This window comes from Gouania willdenowi, chromosome 4 (genome assembly GCF_900634775.1).
Source record: "Gouania willdenowi chromosome 4, fGouWil2.1, whole genome shotgun sequence".
NCBI lineage: Eukaryota > Metazoa > Chordata > Actinopteri > Blenniiformes > Gobiesocidae > Gouania > Gouania willdenowi.
The window spans coordinates 11,960,351-11,980,720 of record NC_041047.1 but is presented as its reverse complement, the minus strand read 5'-3'; the positions used below and the strand labels follow the sequence as shown (position 1 = coordinate 11,980,720).

General features: G+C 35.6%; 1 protein-coding gene across 2 annotated transcripts in view; it reads right to left on the bottom strand.

Moving 5' to 3' along the window:
- The window catches only part of rabgap1l (RAB GTPase activating protein 1-like), a 115,676-nt gene that overhangs the window by 85,075 nt on the left and 10,231 nt on the right, over positions 1 to 20,370 (bottom strand). Inside the window, exons 2-11 of one of the 2 annotated variants that reach the window (XM_028445581.1) lie at positions 17,959 to 18,177; positions 17,066 to 17,213; positions 15,773 to 15,977; positions 14,784 to 14,958; positions 13,290 to 13,447; positions 12,950 to 13,060; positions 10,627 to 10,693; positions 9,306 to 9,408; positions 5,642 to 5,808; positions 567 to 696 (exon numbers count right to left, since the gene is read on the bottom strand). In XM_028445581.1, the coding sequence (XP_028301382.1) occupies positions 567 to 696; positions 5,642 to 5,808; positions 9,306 to 9,408; positions 10,627 to 10,693; positions 12,950 to 13,060; positions 13,290 to 13,447; positions 14,784 to 14,958; positions 15,773 to 15,977; positions 17,066 to 17,213; positions 17,959 to 18,096 (1,402 nt within the window). In that variant the 5' untranslated portion in view covers positions 18,097 to 18,177. The remainder of the gene's footprint in view (positions 1 to 566; positions 697 to 5,641; positions 5,809 to 9,305; positions 9,409 to 10,626; positions 10,694 to 12,949; positions 13,061 to 13,289; positions 13,448 to 14,783; positions 14,959 to 15,772; positions 15,978 to 17,065; positions 17,214 to 17,958; positions 18,178 to 20,370) is intronic. The other variant, XM_028445582.1, reaches the window with a different exon arrangement.

Here is a 20,370-nt window from a genome sequence, read left to right as displayed (position 1 = left end):
AGCTCCTTTCCAATCATGAAAATGTTTCAATTGGACTATGATATTATTTGATGTACCTGATGGTTTGCATTTTCATGAAAGGAATTCATTAATAAAAAAGTAAATAAAATCTGGTCTTTTCAAATTCATACTTTAATTTTTCAACATTTGGACTTTATTCTTGATTTGCCCAAAATTATTTACTCCATCAAAATTGGCCCTAATCTGCTTCCGTTATATCCTTACTAAATCACAAAGCACAAAAACCTTTAGTTTTATAACAGTCCCACCACAGTACATCACATCTGCCTTGAAGCAGTCAGGAGGATGATTCAGATCATGAGCCAACTCAATTATACATTCATATTTATACCAGACCAGGCATTGCTGAAAAAGCCACAAAACCACATAATCAGGTGAGAAAAGAACATGATGGAACCATCAACCGTTCTTCTTTGGAGAACAAACAGTCACTGATGTGTTACTACCGTACATGTACCGATACGAGCTGAAGCACACATGTGCCAGAGATAGAGTGTGAAACAGAGAGAGGGAGTGAAACGCAGAGGGGGAGACAGACAGCTCACCTTCATCAGCCTCCTCTTCCTCTGTGGGCGAGGACAGTCGTCCACTTTCCTCAGTTTTTCTCTCTGCCTCCCTCTGAAGACTTGCCACCTCATAAACAGCCTCGCTCTGACCCACTCTTTCAGGTGTCTGCTGTGGACACAAACAGTGTTTCGCTCACAGCTGATATCAAGTTTGTGAAAAAAGCTGGGGAACAAGTCAACAAACCGTACACAAGAAAAATGCACGACATGAATAAGAAATTACAGCTTTGGAAAATGTTTCAGGTCCATTTGACTTGTAATGACTGAGAAAAAAAGGCTTATGAAGGTTTGGCTGTTATGGAAAACGTGAACCCCAGCACCAAACACAACTTCAGACACTTTCAGCTGCTTTAGGGACTTTATTTCACTGGTTTATGGATAAGGATAATGAGCAACATTTACGTGCAGTGCAGAGTAACCTTTATGTAGAGAAAAAATCTAACTAAAGGCAAAAATGTAAGATCTATGAATTTAATCCATTACATTTATAACTAATTATATAGTGTAAAGATCTATAAAATCGTTTCAAGAACTTTCATTACAAGTATATATTGAATCAATAGAAGGCTCGTGTTACAAACAATAAATTATATTGTTTTACATCGAATAAATACAATTACATAGAATTTACATGCAGTAATTACTTAAACTTTTTAATTTAATTTTGAAACACAAAGTTTTCGTACAACCGGGAAAAGTTTTTGTATTTCTGTTTGGGGGGGTTAGGATATGGAATAGTCTAGATGGGGAAGTCAACAATTGTCCATGCATGAAGCAATTAAAAAAAGATAGAAAGAAATGATTTTCAAAATATATGGTGAGGACAATCTTTAGCAATAAATTTACATGTGTTTATTTCTTTGCTATATTTGTAAAATTATATTTGGTATATGTTGACTGTGAATTTGTTTTTTGTTTTTTTTTTAATCATTTGTAAGTTGAAATTAAGAGTTTATGTTGTTAATTATTATAATGAGAAGCTAGTTAATTAACAAAAAAAGAGATTTATGGATGGGGTGGGATTCAATTATCAAAGTACAGTATGTACTTCTTCCCACTCCTTTTTGAAAATGTAAACTGAATTGCGAAATTGTGTTGAGAATCTTTTTGTTTTCTTTGTTTCTTATGATATTCTGTTTCCATGTTTGAAATAAATAAAAAATCAATTAACCAATCAACTTTGTCTCAATCAGATTTGTTTTTTTACACATTGTAATCAATATAAGCTGCTCAAGCGGAAGATTTTACAGACAAATAAAAACACAACTGTGTTAAACTGAAAAATGTTATTAATTACATTGATTTTATATTGGTATTTAAACAGACCAATACCACTGCAATAGTTTGCACCCCACACTTTGAGAAGCACAGATGTTGAAGTTAAGCCCTCACCTTCAAAGCTTCATCGCAGACCTAATACATCATCAGACCTGACCTTCAGTGTCTTAATCAAATAATGTTTATTTCTGGTCTATTCCTCGACTCCACTGCAGCCCCTCTGGATCAATGAGCTGCATTGATCTGCCCACTTCCATTGCATCCAATGACTAACTCAGGTCAGTGATGAAAGCACAAATTGCCAAAGGATATCAAGCCCTGGCCTATTTTTAGTCCAAACCCGAGGGGGCTTAGGTAATTTGCTTTGCTACGGCCTCCAACAGGGAATAGTTAACCCTATGGGAAGAATTACTTTTAAAATCCCAACACAACTTTGACAGGAAAAACAAAACTGTTCCAGAGGATTGATGTGATGGACTTTTTTTGGCTTTGGCCTGGCATGAAGGTTACACTCATAACTTTAATCTTACAAAATTTCTTTATTTCTTTTTTAAGGACAAAATGTCAAATAAATATCCAAATTACATTTACGTTCTCGCCTTCTTTATGGAAAATAACAAAATGTATGAATAATTGTAAATAATAATAATTGCTTTGATTGAAATAAATTTAAGGGGAAAACAATTTTATTAAATCTTGATCACATTCAATAGTAAAATAAACTTCACATCAGGGATTTATTTAAACAGCGTAAATCACCTTTTGGCACAATAAAACAATAGACCTCTAAATTATATGTATGCATGTCTATGGATATGTCACCTATGATTAATATCTTCTGCACAAAAATCCTTCACACAGTATTATCTTTTAATTAGCTTTTACCACAGCACCGGTCCGACACTCATTCATTTACTGAGGAGATAACTAGAGAGGCAATCAGGCTGACGAGTCAGACCGCTGCAGTTAATTAGCCACATGCACATAATGAGCCAGAGCCTCTTATTAGCTTCCTCAATTCAAAGCTTCCTCACACTCCACAGCTTCTGGCACACACCCCACGGCTCGCCGTAGAAAATTGTCTGTTCATCAGGGGAGAAAAGTAGTAACTGTATTCTTCAAAGGAGCAAAAAGGATGATGGGGCGCACCTGTGATGGTGCAAAGCACCAACCTATATACGCTTCCTGTGCCTTACGATCTAACACGTTTTGAGGTTACTAAAGAGAAATTATGTAAATTTTAGTGTTTTATTTGATCAACGTTCAACTAAACAGCAGCCACCTGACTTTTTTTTCCTCCTTGATATAAGATTTTTTATTAAACATGACAAAGTGATCTGGTCTGAGACTATTGCTGTGTTTGTAATTGCATTCTAATGTACTACTCATACTAAGTCTGACGTCAAAATGAGTATGTAGTGCGTAGGGAAAGATTGAGGATGCGAGAAATACCATATGCCATATCGGGACATTTTTGTAGTATGCATGGTGGGCACACTAGTCATACTCAACTCCCCCATAATGCACTGTGACCATACCATACTAGTAGTATATAGTAGACAGCATATAACTCATTGAGTGTGTAGTGCATAGTATGTTAGTATATGATTTCGAACACAGCCTGTGATGTAGCCAAAGCTGAAATAACAAACCCCAGACTGATAATCAGGAAAATGCAAATCGTCCTGGGACCAGCTTCAAGGTAAAAGTCAAACATTACCCTTTTCAAAATAAAAGCATATCTTCCAGTCTTCCATTAGTTTTTATTCAACACTTTTGTAAATAGGGCTCTTGTCTTGAAGTTAACCAGGAGTTTTGTCAGTAGCACATAGGCAAAAATCTGTCGGCATGAAATGTGTTTTCCGTGACTTTAATGGATCAAATGACCACATGTAAATATTCTACTTGGTCACTTTCTCGCATAAAATGCTTTCAGAACTTTCAAAGGTGGCGAATCAACGTAGATATTTAGCCTCAGTGTGCTTCAGGTTTTTGTCATTCTTCGTGTTTACATGTAAATAGTAATTCTGAATAGATGTTTACATAGAAAAACGGTTTATTCGTCTTTTTTCAATTACGCTTTTGGTCTGGGGGTTGGAAAGGGTTCTGATTGGATAGGGGGCGAACGTGATGTGTTCATAAATAGTCTCAGCTTTAGGTTTTCTTCGACTATGTCGTTACCAGCGCCTCATCGCGACAAGTTGCGCATGCGAGTTAAGTGTAACTCGGAAATAAATTTGCATTAGGAATTAAGTGTTTACAAGGTCAGTTTAAAGAGGATTTAACTTTTAATCTGCTTTAAAGAGGAATTAAAGATCCCATATAAACGTGGTCATTGTAGGTTTGAAATGCATCTTGGGAAACTTGGAAGTATACTTCAGTGGGAACGGTCATCATCCTAACCATACTAATAGAATATAGTAGACAGCATATACTGATTGAGTGTGTAGTACAAAGTACGTTAGTATACGATTTTGAACACAGCCTGTGATGTAGCCAAAGCTGAAACAACAGACCCCAGACTGATAATCAGGAAAATGCAAAACAGAAGTGGGAGATTCACAGATGGATGAGAATGGATGAGGCATTTGTTTCTCTCGGTGCAGATCCTTAGTATGTAATCTCCACGTGTCTCATTCCTTTTGGGAACAGCATTCAGATGATCACACAGTGGCCAAGCTGCCCACTCTGACCTCCTCCTCCATTCCACTCTTCCTCCCAGCTGCTCATCCACTCAAACTACTTGTCTGAGAGCCTGGACTGAGTTCATCACCGATTCCATTCAGGCTGGAAAGCCCTTCAGGACATATGTGATAGTGGGTTATGTGAGCATGCTGAGCACAGCTTGTGTAACCTATGTTAACACTGACCTCCACCTACATACATTTTCTCATCTATAGAAAAGTTGTTTTCTCATGTTTTTAAGAAATTCTTCTTTAATTTGCTTTAAGGGCACTACGACTCCATGTTAGATGGAAATTACCATTTTTATATATATGCAGAAAATTCTGTTTAAGTAGGGATTTTTCTTACTTTCATTCAATGTATTGTAAACTGGGTTTCACTCGTTTGTTGATATCTGTACTTTATTTGATAAACCTGGGCACATAAATATTGTGCTTTAGCTGAACCATTACAACAAATGGCTTAACATCCACTCTGATAATTAGATTTCAATTTAGAGTTTTTTGAGTGAGAAACATTACAAGATTTAATATGTGACAAAGATCCTTGGAATACTGAGAACAATCATCAACCAAAACACGAGTGCAGTGTTGCTTTGAGCACTGATTAGTTCTTATTGGAAAACAGCACCAAAATATGGCATTTTTGGGTTTTTTTTTAATCTGCTACAGCTGGAAAAATAATATGCACTAATTCTTCTCTTTGTAAAAACGCATGTGGTGTAGTGTTTGGGTATTTAGAAAAATACTGGTACTTGTTATTTTTTACCTTTAAGCATTTGATTGTTTGATTCGTTGATTAAAAAGCCACCGCAGGGACACATTGATTGCATTTATCATTTTATCAACACAAAAAAAACAACGTTTCTTCCGCATTTTCTCTTAAACTTACACTTGTGTCATCAAGTAAAAAGAAATCGTTTTTTGTGTTTTTGTTTGTATAAAGTACAGTCAATTCACTTTGGGAGTTACATTTCTAAACTATTTTACATAATTCCTGACAGGAAAAATATTAGGTCCCTAAAGTTTATTGAAAAAGGGAGAGACCATATAACTTCATGTACTGGTTTGAGGGAGCTTCTGTGGACATACCTGTCTGAGCTTGAGGTAGAAGGTCTCGGTGAAGGTCTTGCGACTGAAGTACCAAAAACGCTCATTAGATGGGTAAACCCTGACCAGAGTTTCCAACAGGAAGCGGACTGGTTCCAATACTTCTGTCACCACAAGGTCTACAGCCACTGTCATGTAGACCTGCTTATCTGGAAACAACAGACAGGGAAAAATAAACCCATTACACAAGCATTGTAAAAGACTGCAATATATTTAGAGAATTTAAGCTTTTGCGTGAGAAATCCAGTCCTGATTGGTCCATGACGTAGGGTGTGATTGATGACGACTGCTCAGCCTACAACTGCTCCTCTGATGGGATGATGAGTCCAACCCTCAGAAGCTGCTGCCTCAAGTGTACACTCAATGAGTATATACTGTCTACTAGGGGTGTGTATTGCCTGGCATCTGGTGATACGATTCGTATCCCGATACGATAAGATATATCCTGATATTAAAGCATAAGGCGATTACTGCAATTTTTTATATATATATATATATATATATATATATATATATATATATATGACTTAAGAAACAACAATCTGTAATTTTGTACACCTTCATGAGAACATTATGTATGAAATATATTTTATTGGCATATTTTACACTCAAAACATTGGCTTTAACATGCCATGTTCCAACAACTTAAAAGAAAATAATAGCATACAATCTGCCTGTGGCTTTGAAACCAACTTTGACTTTAGTGCAACATGACCGTAATGCAACTTAACTGAGGTATATGTCTAGAACAACAAATAAATACAGAAAGTTAGTACTTTTTAGATTTTATTGAAAAAACACAAGCTGGTCAACATGCCCAGGTTTCAGCGCACTTCTTTATGCAGTTACAATGTTTCCTGCTGTGGAAAAGACTTTGTTGGTTGAATAAAGGTTACAATAAATAAAACAAATAAATAAAAATCGATATGGATGCATTTTGAATCAATCCGAGAATCGTACGACGTAATATCGCGATATAAAAGCGAATCAATTTTTTCAACACCTCTACTGTCTACTATATACTATTAGTATAATTAGGAGGTTTAGTATGGTGAGCGTTCCCACTGGAACCTACAATGACAAACACCTGAAGCACACTGAGGCTAAATATCTTTGTTGATTCGTCACCTTTGAAAGTTCTGAAAACATTTTACGCAAGAAAGTGACCAAGTAGAATATTAACATGTGGTCATTTGATCCATAAAACTTGCGGAAACACATTTCATGCCGACACTTAGGAAATTTTGGGAAACGTGCCATTGTCCTACTGATTTAACTCCTGGTTAACTTCAAAATAAGAGCCCTATTTACATAAGTGTTAAAAACTAATGGAAGACAAGAAGAGATGCTTTTGTTTTGAAAAAGGGATGTTTGACTTTTAGCTTGAAGTCGGTCCCAGGACGACTTTATGTTCCGATAGCAATGCATCATGGGAAGGTTCAGTATGACTTAAAAAATGTTACTGATTCGTATACATTCGGGTATTTCTCGCAAACTCAATCTTTCCATACTATTTAATGTGAACGCACTACATACTCATTTTGACATCAGACTTAGTGTGAGTAGTACGTTAGTATGCGATTTCAAACACAGCATGGGTGTTAAAAGAAGCAGCTCAACAGGTGTCTGAAACCTGCTGTTTTTTTTACTCCAGATGTTTTTTTTTTTTTGCTTTACAGATTTTGGCAATACTATAGCTATAAGTCTATTGGTAGTTTTTTGCCAACCAGTGCATATAGTGAGTTTTTGTCATTAAAAACGATTTAGAAACTCTAAATTGAGAAACTTGGTAATATTAACCATGGTTACTGTGAGCTTCAATTTTATTTCCACCCCATTACAAAAAGCCTTTCTTTAACTGCTGCTTTCATACTATATCCTATGACTACATGCAGCTCTGAAACACCCCTTGCATGGTACAATTTCACAATTTCCTCGTGTAAAACCTGACAACTTTGATTAGCCACTGGTCACAGGGTCAGGTACAGGATCATAAATTATGTCTGAGAATGGATGAGGGCAATTATCAGGTTTGAGCTCCACTGCAAGCTCTGCTTACCATCCAGATGTGACCTTGAGATTCTGGCAGGCTCACATCACACCAACAGTAATGTATGTAAATAAGCTTGTGTGTGCAGAGCTAGCTTCACGTGCATAACGAATGCACAAAATACAATGTATGCCACAAACGGCTGCTGTTTGTGCAAAGTGTAGGAGGACAAGAACAATCAGCGGAAAGTCTACTGATTTTCTAGCAAATGAATTCCCTCTGTGTGGATAAATGTGCAGTATTTGTTGTAGCTGTGTGGATTTTAAGCATGCAATTAGGTTTGATGATTAGGTTTGATGCTGTCAATTTACAGCAATATTTTATGCAAAACCATTAAAACCTTTTGTTATTCATAACTATAAATCATTAACATACAGTTCACAAATAATTCATAAATTGTTAACAAAAGGCTTATAAGTTATCTATAAGCAACCGTTATAAATCCTTAACCAAATGTTCACAAATACTTAACAAGTAATTCATAAAGCATTAACTAACAGTTTATTAATGATCTATTAACTACTTATAACAGGTAGTTATTATAAAGTGTTTCCCAGGTGTCAATCTTTCCAAACAAATACAAAGGACAGCTTATAAAACAGCATTTCCCACCTGACCTCTGCCCTGTCTCTGTGTTTTAGCTTAACTTTTACTGTCCTTTTATACTGTTTTAACTCAACTGTGTTTTTAGACTATACATTCTTGTGGTTTTATTATGCACTGCAAAGGCACTGCTTTTCAAATAAAATGTATTATTATTATTATTATTATTATTACAAATTCCAGGTGAGCAAGTGAGCCCACTAGAGTTTAAGAAATTAGAAAAATTTGGGGGCAGTACGTTTTCAGATTTTCAGCACAATTTAATATGAATTCTATGCAATGTTTTATAAATGAGGCCCCTGGACATAAGATCAACCATCTGAAAATGGGACCTCCTGTTAACTATTACAAGAACACAAAATATATGACATTGTTTGAAATATTTGAATAACAACTACATTATTTAAGATAAGACTTCTGTCATGAAGTCAATGTTTGCTAACTATTAAAAGCTACCTATAATAATTATTTAAGTTATATTCCTATCTGCAGTAGTGTCTCGGGTAGTGTCATCACGACTTGAGGCTGCAGCATAAAGCCGACACCGACACCTACATCAAATCCAGGGGGGGTTATTACTTTGAAATGCATTGTTAGAGATGTGGTTTATGGGATTTTTTTTTTATTGTACATCATAAAACAGTGTAGGCAGACCTTTTTCAGAGCAGTCAAACGTCTTTAAGGTTCCAGTGGGTTGAATTAAACTGAGACGGAATGGATTTAGGTCACAGGGTTTGTGCTCTCTCGTTTTATCTACAGGTACTATGCTTTCCTCTGCACCCAGTTTAAAAGAATGTACTTTGGGTAACTAGAGACTAACTGACATGGAAAAAATGTGTGTGAATGTAATGTTCTTCTGTGTCACTCTGTTGGCCTTCTGAGAGTCTGGCAACCTGTATAAACCTATTCATAGTGCATTAAAGGATGAAGAAAGGATTTAACACGTGGTTAAATGAAACATGACCTCATTGTTGAAGCTGAATTTTTCCTGACCTTTGGGCGTGTCTTCATTCAGTGGCTGAAAAGCCGCCACGTTGGGGTTCCACGTTCCTGTGATGACGTAAGCTTTCCCGTCCGAGCTCCTCCCCATCGATTCCTGTGTTTATAGAAATCAAATTGCACTATTATTATAATTAATACAGGATTAATCTTGGAAAAAATCTAAGAATGTATGCACTGGTTGACTATGATTACTCCACAATGTAAATAATAGTCGTTTCAAGCAAAGGCACCGTCTTTCAACCTTGGGGTCGTGACCCCATGTGGGATCACCTAGAAATAAAATGTGGTCGCCTGAAATGTGTCGTACTGTAATAATAAAATGAAATTAAAAAATTTTTAAAAAACTGATTACATTTTTAAATGACAGTTTTTAAAATTAAAAAATAAATGAATGTAAAATAAAAAAAATAAATAAATTTAAAATTAAAAAAAAATATCTAAAATAAAAAAATAAACAGGATTTCTAAATAACAAAACTTATTTTTTTAATTAAATCTTCATTTTTAAAATTGTGTTTATTTATTCATTTTTGAGTAACTAAAAATATTATAACAAACATGATCAAAAAACTTGTTTTAGAGAAAAAAAAGTCTCTACGGTCGCCAGAAAATCTGTGAAGAAAAAGGTTGGGAACCACTGAGTTCAGGGTGACTACAGGTAGGAAGAAGTTATATTTAAGACTTTTTAAGACTTTTTTAATAACACCTTAAAGAAAATGTAAGACCAAACTTACAATGGAAATACAGACCAAAGGGATAATATACAATTTTACAATTAAAGGCATCGATGTCAGTTAATAATGTACAATAAGGAAAAATGAAAATAATCAGTTGTTCAAGAACATTCTTCAAATGTGTTTATTAATGTAAATAAAATATCAAAATTGCCTGCTAATTATTGTAACACAATTCTCACAAACATTTAATATCAGTGGACAATAACACAGAAATTTAAATTTACTGGAACCTGTGAACAAACCAAACGCCAAAGTGCTTATATCAGTGGTGACATGACTAAAGCACATTTAAGAACCATCTGATCTGAATTTAAGACAATTTAATACTTTTCAATGCCTTTTATTTGTAAAAAAAAAAAAAAAATGTTTAAGACTTTTTAAGGACCCGAGTTCACCCTGTGAATTAAGGGATTCCATTAACTGACCAGAAAAATGTTACATTGCATTGTTTCCCTTTATTACTAGACAAATATTCTCAGTGGTGGTTTGCATTGTGAGGCACACAAAGCACCCTCAGCTATGATTAAGCAAAATATTAGGACCAAAAGTAAAATCAACAAACCAGGTTCTGCTCACCATTTCTAGTAGATGCATATCACTGTTGCAGACCTTCTGCCCAGGACTCAGGAGCATCCCGAAACACCTTGAGTAATGACACAGAGTATACAAAATATATATGACGCTCTGATGCAGTGATGCAGGAGGGAGAAATTTAGCATTAACATGATGTCATGTTATATATGTAATGTGCATTTCAAAAGATACTATAAACATTTGTTTATGAAGATGATTGTTGAGGTTTAGAAATTAGTAAAGTTTGTCCACACTCCAAGTACTAATCTCTTCTAAGAATCCACAGTGAAAATATGTCCAAACAAATATAGGAGTAATATTCAAACTTTCTGGGCAACCACGCCTAATGAACCCACTGCAATAAGCTGCAATTCAGCAGCTTGTGGACGACCCAGACAACATAAGCCATGAGCATTAAGGATGCATTCTTACAGAAATAAAGCCACTGATGCAGTTTCTCATTGTACACAGGCAGTTAATTTGGTCCTACAGTGAATAAATGCTCAGCAGCAGCAGCAGCATCCTTTATTATGGTAATGTCATCTTAGGCTCACGTTGGAGATGCCATCTGTTTTTGATATGCGTTACATGTAAGCACATTTACAGGAGGTCCATCAATTCCAGAGCACGTCAGTACTCATTTACTAGGCAGTGCCTCACAAGGCCATGTTTCAGGACGTGGACGGAATGAAGTGACTTTGTAAAGTGACAAATAGAAGCCATAAAAGTCAATCCCTTTTACACTTGAGACTAATTATCAAACTGCACCAGTACAACAGCTCTTCAGGGGAATTCATCATTCAAATTAAGACTTTTGATTATATGAATATTAATAAAAAAAGCTCTTCAACATTACATTTGACATCTTACAACAAGGACCCAATTTGGACGCTAACGCTACAACAAAAGGTAGGGCGTGTGTTTGATTACTTTAGCTAGCAACAAGATGGGACTTTCCATTGTTGCTTAAGCACACACTACAAAACAAAGTGAGGATTGAGATTGTAATAAGCTACAAAGGGATTTCTGCATGTTTCCTCACACACTTTTCAAATACAAGTGTGTCAACTTTGTATTCAGACAAGAGATTATCTGTTTGTCATGGCATCGATAATAAATAGAAAGATTTAGCAGATAGCCAGTGGAGTCAGGGTGCTTTAAACAAAAGTTAAATCATAATAGCTGAATGATCAGGTCTAAAAATCATCAAAATTGGCGATTTTGAGAGGTTTTATTATTCTACAGTGGTCAAACAAAAAATGACCAAAGAAAGGACCCCATCAGGGTCAAGGGTTATCCAAAGTTCAATCATGTGATCATTAGCAAAGACTAACAACTATAGCTCATTTTGATGTATAGGCTAATTCTGGTTGTAACAGTAAAGCACATAGACCTCAGAAGCCAGATGAATTGTATCCAGAAACAGTACTGCATCATTTTTTATAGTAATTAAATTACAATAAAAATTGTTGCTGCTCAAAAAAAATACATGTAAAAAAATTACACAGTGTTCTGTAAAAATGTCTGTATCTTCACATAAAAGAGTTCTGGTGTATACCAATTAGAGGTTTGCATTGCTATGAATCTGATGATACGATACGATTCACGCTTTGCACGTCATGGTACGATTATATGCCGATACTAAATACGATATACATGGCGATATGGCACAATATCAATTATAAATTTCACCTTTACAAGTACAAAATGGTAAGAAATACAATTTATTTAATTATTTTTTAATTAAGGAGAACAAGTAAATGGTAACTAACTGTAATTCAAGTAACAATATCAAAAACAAGTGGTATGTTTATCAAGCTGTCATAATACATTTTTCAAAAAAGTTTAACTTTTGCTTCTACAACAGATTCTGATTCTGTTACGTTCTTAAATTCTTTAGAAAAAACCCACAGTAAGCACACATCTATAAAAGTGCCCAGTATGTTTTATGAAAATAAATCAACTTCCAAGCCAAAATGCATTGAGGAGTGAGATAGTTTGACAAGGTCTGATGTGGTTCACTGACACCTGGTGACCGGGCATTTATGTGCTATGCATGTTAGCACAATTAGCGCAACTTAAAAAACGTGAAAAATCGGTTCGGACATTTTTTTTGGAACGATACAATAAATTACTTGATATATCGCCGAATCGACTTCTTCTTACGCCGTTATTACCAACACTTGTGTCTGGATAAAAAGTTTCACATTAGAGAGAAGAACTCACATAACACCATGATAGTTAAAGCTGCAGTACAACACGTGTATAAAGCAGTTAATACAAGATTACCAGGACTCTCAGTGTGTTATGTGTTTGCGATCCTCACCGCTCGATGCCCAGCTCCTTGTTACAGATTTGTTGGACTGAAACCACGACTTTCTTCTGGACACTCTGTCGCAGTTTAAAATAGAACTTATCCCTGTCCTTTGGCACTGGACTGAAATAAAGAAAAGGGAAAAGGTTCAATAATACCCAACAAACACTTTGGTAATTTGAAATCATAGCATAGCATTTAGCATTCATACAGATCACAGTATGACAGGCCTGATGAGCCAAATATGGATATAAAAAAAACTTAATGTCACAGAAATTTAATAGTTACTTATCCCTGAACCTGAAGGTAACAAGAAATGCTCTATTGTAGTAGTCATGCATAGACCAAGTACCTGTAGTTCCCTTTACCGTCCTCTTCTCTGATCTCCAGTGAGACGGTGAAGGTGTAAAGATCACTGTCAGGGGGGTTAAACTGAGTTGCGTCTCTGGAGTCAGATGGTCGTGAAGATCGCCGAAAGGCTGTGGAGAAACTGTACAGGATGCGGCTCACCTGGATGTGAAATTGCGAGATAAAATAATCAATGGAAAAATAATGCAGCAGGAAGTAGAAGGAATTGATGTGGATCTATTTGTAGGACCACAAGAAAAAAGACAAAACATTGCTAGAGCAATTGTAACACTACATCTCACAAAAAAAACAAACAGGCCCCAATATTTTATTTCCATGAATCTAATCTAATCTGAGAGAAGACCAGCTGTTTTTCTACAAAATATCAAGAATTTGCCCTAAATTAATCATTCGTTTTTCAAACATACATGTAACAAGGTCAGCATCTTCTATCTTAAACACTAATGGTCCTCAACTAACACCTAAAAAATGGGGGGCAAAACAGACACAGGCAACAATTGAAAATTGATGAAATTTTTCTGTAGAATAATATGTTTCAATTGTAATTACATTACATTTAAGGCTCAATAATTAAAAATAATAAAAACCAATAATAAACTTTGTTTAAATCTGTGTAGTAAACATTAGGATGGAGAAACATCAAAAGATTAATGAAGATATTTTGAAGGTATAGGGACAGCATTTTAGTACACAATTTAAACAACAGTGCCATCTCCTGGTTGACTAGTATCAGTGTGTCATTGTGCCAACACGACATTACATGCGTTATATCAAGTAGAATCCAAAGCAAACACAGTATTAGTTAAGAGTCTGAATGAGTATTAAAAAACTGGGTTTTTGTCATTAGAAACAAATGAGGAAACATGACAGCTGTCAGAGTTTTTAATCAGTACATTGGTAGCCTACTCATAAACAGCAGTCAGCAATTTCAGTGTGCAGATGTATATATTCTGTTTTTATTGTGCAATGTCCTTTCTTGCACCAATGTCTTCCTTCTTTTCACTCTGTACTGTGTACAGGCACGTGTTGTATATATTTTTCACGTTATTTCTATTGTGCTGTGATCCTTTGCTGCTGAAACACAGCAAATTTCCCCTTTGTGGGACTAATAATTGTTATCTTTATCTTTACTATTTCAAGGACACTTTTGTGCAAATTATTTGATTCATTAACTGTTGATACCTTTCAATACCTTGTGATTAACCATAAAAACAATTTTAATATTTTTTGTCACGCCTTAAACAACTTTCAACAGCTTTCAAATATCTATTCTAATAGCTATTTTATTATTTTTCAAAGTCAAACCATTTTTTCCCAGAACAAACACTCATTTCAGGAAAACTGGAGCATCACTGTTTTGTTTTTGGGCTGTTGGAGAAAAATAGATAAAAGCCACTAACGTGCCCACTCTTGGGCAATGCTTGGCCCTGGTGTCTTACAATAAAGTAGAACCTGTGGTGGAATGTTTGTTACTCACAGCCTCTTTGATGTGGCAGGAGAAAACGTGAATCTGGAAGTCCTCAGAACTCCGGTAGCTCTCGGTGAAGGAGAAACAGTCACTTTCCATTGAGCCCTCTTGACCACGAGCACAGAACAACACCTTGTAGATGGGGAGGGAGGCAATTTCTGTTCCTGAGGCCTGGTCCACTACTCTGAGATTTGATAGATTTGATAGATAGGTAGAAAATAGGTAGAAATACCAATAATAAAGCCTGGTTGTAAACAATAGTTTTTGCAGATTTGCGACAACACTTTTTTTCCTCGTAATAATTCCAACAAGTACATTTTGTCTTCTTTTTGAATGTTAATGTTTACTTTTCAGACAACTATTTTTCAGGAAGTTTACTTTGATCTCCTGACATGTTTCACCTGTCAACTGCCAGTCTTCCTCAGAGGAGTCTCCTGATCGCTTTGATGTGTCCAATAACTTCTGTGTAATAGTTCCCGCAAATTTATTTAGTCTTATTTTTAAATAATTTGTTGCGGTGTTACGCGGAAGTCGTTGGAAACATCAAAGCGATCAGTAGACGCCTCTGAGGAAGACTGGCAGTTGACAGGTGAAACGTGTCAGGAGATCAAACTAAACTTCCTGAAAAAAAGTAGTCTGAATAGTAAACCTTAACATATCTCATTTCCTCTTCTGTAAACTACAATATGTGTGTATTTATCTGCTTTACAGAAGTAGAACAAACTGCCAGCAGAGCTGAAGTCAGCATCACGTGAACATTTTTAAATCAAAGTTAAAGGCATTTTTTTTCTCTACTGCATATGATTGAGAGGGAGATTTTTGGTCATATTGTTGATCTAATGTGTTTGTTGATGATTTGAATTGATTTCACTGGTGATTTAAACAGTTGAATCACGTAAAGCACATTGAGTTGCCTTGTGTATGAAATGCGCTATACAAATAAATTTGCCTTGCCTTTCATTCACTAACTCATTGACAGCTTTTTGTGTCTGACTGACCTGACAGAACCGTCCGGACCACAGGGGACGTGCAGGGTGATGGGGATGGGTATGGCACTCTCTGCTCGCAGCGTGGCCATTGCTCTCTGTGCCTCGGCCTCGCTGCGAGGAGCTTTGACCCACGTGCAGCCCAGGTAGGAGATTTTGTTGAACTGAACGCTGTCCTCCTCCATGACTGGGGGACAGTTTGGCACTGGACATGCATCTATAAACACACAGAAATGATATGATGCTACTGCGTTATTTGTAGTCTTTCTCCGTCCTAAATTCACTGTTTAAATAAATATATATTACATATTCTAGTCTGCGCAAACAGAAATGTAATGACAATTTCACTTATAATATTATAAGGAGGGGAGGAACTTCAAAGGCAGAGAAGCAAAAACCAAGACAGAATGAAGTGGAGAACCTCACTAGAAGAACAATGAGAGGAAGCACAACAATGAGAGAGCAGGACTTCCACTGCTGACAGGCTAATATTTTACCCCACTATTTCCTCTTCACTCAGCAGCTGTGAGTGACTTTAGTAAAATAAACACCATAGTGCAGGGAGGATTTGAAAAATCTATGGCTGCTTTTCTTTTAGGTATGGATTTAAATTGACAAAAATAAGACACGATTCTTCACAAAGTGAACAAATTAAAACCTGCTGCTTGTGAACCTCACAGCACAAATACTATGCCCTTGTTTTTAAGCCGTACAGATGTAAAGTCACCTCTGGTTAATTGCTGCTTTTGTGCTGATGCTTGTGAACCATCTGAACAAACAATTCCTCTCTGATACGCAAAGCCTCGGTAAAACAATACAATCTGAATGGAATCAATACGTTATCGAAATCGCACAGAACTAGAATCACATGCAGTAATCCTTAATCCTCAAAGAAGTCTGAAAAAAAAACAGTTAGATCTATAAACACAAATGGAAAAAAAACAAAAAAAAACAATATTGAAACCAACACAAGCTGAGACACAAAGAAACAATACAATTTCAATATATAAACACAGCTGAACAAAACAGGTATGAAGGCAATAGGACCAACAAACACACATTGACTAGACACGCCCTAAACGGTGAAGGAAGGCATCAGGAAACGAGCATGAACTGGAAGAAGATGGAGAAGAAACTATTTACTATTCAATCAAAACTCACAGTGGCAACATAAGCTTGAGTGACTACCGGTAAATCTAACACTGACTGAATAATATCTATGAATGTAATAAACAGAATACCTATCAAACTCAATAGAAGGCTCCAAGTGGAACTTAAACATACCTAGTTAAACCTAGTCAGTACCTGCAGGTTGATTGATTTGAACTGGGTTTTCTGGTTCCTCGTTTTTCTCCATCTTCTCCACACTGCTCTTCTCTATTTTCACATCGTCATCGTCCTCCAGCATCTCCTCCATGGCTTTCTCAAGCTGTTCGCTGCCATTCAAAGACATCTGAGGAAGAGATAGGAAAAATTAGAACCTGAATATAGAATGTGGTCATTTATATACTGATCTAGATTAGTAGTTCTTAACTTGATCTTAACTTGATCTAGCTGTGCTGGCCTCTCTTCACTGGCTACCAGTTCAGGTCAGAGCAGACATTAAGGTACTGATGTTAACATATAAAACTGTAAAGCCCACCATACTTGTTAAATCTGTTGTCTACGTATGAGTCTCAAAACTCATGTTTATAAGTTAGTCTTTCACATTATTGTTACAATTATTTGCATATGTTTAATGGATATTCTATTTGATGCACAGAACTGTGATTGATGTACAGCACTTTGAAAGCAATTTATCAATACATATATTACTATTATTTTTAATCTGGGTTTGATCAAATCCCATGGGTTTGCTGAGTCACTACACACAGTAAAAATTACACAAAATACATTTCAATGATAAACTATTTTATTAAAAGATAAAATATGATCATATAAAATTTTAAATATTATTCCTAGAAATTTTAATTATACAAAAAGCTCAGGCTTATGTGTGCGTGTCCAAATAAAATATATACATATAATTTGAAGAAATCATGTATCATTTTTCCAATTACAAAGGGTTCAGTGAATGCACTTCAAGAATGTTCAAAACCACTGAGATAAATTATGAAACTTAAAAACTGTATCAGGGATAAGAGTGATGACCGATATTTCTAACCGTGTGTGAGACTAAATGTGTGCATGACTCTGACCTTGAGTCTGGGTTTGCCCTCGGAGCTGTGTGGTGACCCAGCAGAGCTGGTTTGCACAAGGACAAACTCCTCACTGGTCACTGTGGCCACGGACTCAGTGGAGCTGCTGACTTTGCCCAGTGAGGAGCCGTCATCCATGGCTGGATGCCTTCAACTGAGGGAGATCAGGGCTAGACCTCTCCCACCGCTCCGATGCCCCCCACTCTCCAGGAAGGCAGTCTGTGCAGACAACACAACATAAACCTTTATTTGTATTTGTGCATTTATGTATTTAACCCTCCTATTATCCTGAATTATCACTGACACATTTTACCCTAAGGGTCAATCTGACCCCAGGGATTTTTGCTTCAAGAAAAAAATGATTTTTAGAAAATGAAAATTGTTGACCAAGTTTTCGTGTCAGGCAGTTTGTTTAGTTGTTAAAACATGAATAACCCAATCATAGTGAAACCTTGACCTGTTCTCTATTGCCACCATCAGGCCAAATTATCGGTTTTAGTATTAGTGTATCTTGAAAATCTTTCATACAATTTTTTTCTAATTTGGAGTTAGGGCTGCTCAATTAATTGAAATTTTATTACAATTTCGATTATTACACGCAACAAGTACAAAAATAACAATCGAGAAAAAAACATTATTATAAAAAAAAATAAATAAATAAATATATATTTATTTATTTTTTTTAACATATGTTTTATTTGCTAAATAAAACAAACCCACTATTTCAAACATCTACAAATAATAAAGTTTGGCACACATTTTTTTTATACTAACTTTGAGTTGTTCAATCAACGCACATGCAAGCTCCCCATTGCCCCGCCCCTCTAAAAGCCAAAGCTACCCTGCAGGCCAACACGAGGAAGGTTGATGCTAGTGGTCTTGAAACATGGCAGGAGAAACACAGCAAAAACACTTGGTAAACATGTGGCAAGTCAAATTCTCTGATATGGGAACATTTTGGGTTTGATGATGAAGACCTAGCGTAAAGACGCATCACGTGCAAGAAGTCTTTTGTTTTGTGCAAAAGTGAACATACTTGATTTTAGTGTTTGAAGGATTTTATTTACGTTTAAAGAATATATTTTATGTTTTTTTTGTACAAAAAATAAATAACTTTTTGGTTGACAAATAATCTTTGAATATTCGTGATTTCAATTATGACTAAAATAATCGTGATTGTTATTTTTTCTATAATCGAGCAGCCCTATTTGGGGTGCACATTCACAACTCTCACAGAATGAACCATAATGATTGATGTTGTGACCCCCACTCTTTGTATATATACTATTGTATCTCATTTTTGTAATATATTTGGGGTTATTCATTATAAAGTAGGGATGTAACAATTAATCGTAAGGCAGTTAAAAATCGATTCATAGGTACCACGGTTCACATCGATACTCTGAAAATTGAATCGCAGTCCTTTTTTAAACCAGCAGAGGGCGCTAAATATTAATCCTTCCAGAAGTGGACGTGACGGGCGGAATCTGCTACTATTTTCTTTCTGGCCGCCATTTACTGTTAAACATGCTCATAAATGATTCTTTACTCCTTTAGCACTGAAAGAATATCTGTAATATTACGTGAATATCTGTAAAAGTCAGGTTTTTCTATTAACTCTGTCTGCTAGCATAGCATCTCTTCTTCACTGGTGGAATAACTGCATGCCAACCGACCACTGGGTTACCAGCGCCCTCTGCTGGTCTAAACAAATATCTGACGTAAATACAGTAAAAAAAAATTTTTTTTTTTTTTTTTAAAGTCCAATTGTTAAGGCACAAAATACATTTTCAGTTGCACTTTTAAAAAGAAAAAGAGCTATTACGCAGTTTTGAATTGTTTATTATAGAACCAGAATTCAAATTAATAGGCTTCTTCATTTGTATTATTCCTTTATTTATTTCATTCAAGATTTATTTTTAGTTAAATTGCATCATTTTGAATAGTTTATCAAGGTATTCTTTTGACAATGAAAAATAAAAGGAAAATAGTACAGTATTTTCCCCAAAAAAATAAAGGAATATTTTTCAGTCATTTGTCAACATTCCCATTTTGTAAAATAAATCGTGAGAAAATCGTATCGTGAACCCAGTATCGTGAATCGAATCGTATCGGGAGTTGAGTGAATCGTTACATCCCTATTATAAAGTCCTCTGTCTCAGACACACTTTCACTGTGAAAGAACTGACAGACAAGTTGCACACAGCTAAAACACATTGGGGTCAAAATGATTTTTTTTTTTTTTTTACTATTAGATATATATTATTAGATATACTGTACCTCTTATTTAATGTTAAGAGCTTCTGGATGGATCTGATCACTCATGTAATTCTTGCTGTTCAAAGAATAATCCATTAACTTAAGCCTGTGTTCCTTGAAGTCATGCCCAGTTACAAAAAACACAAACATGAA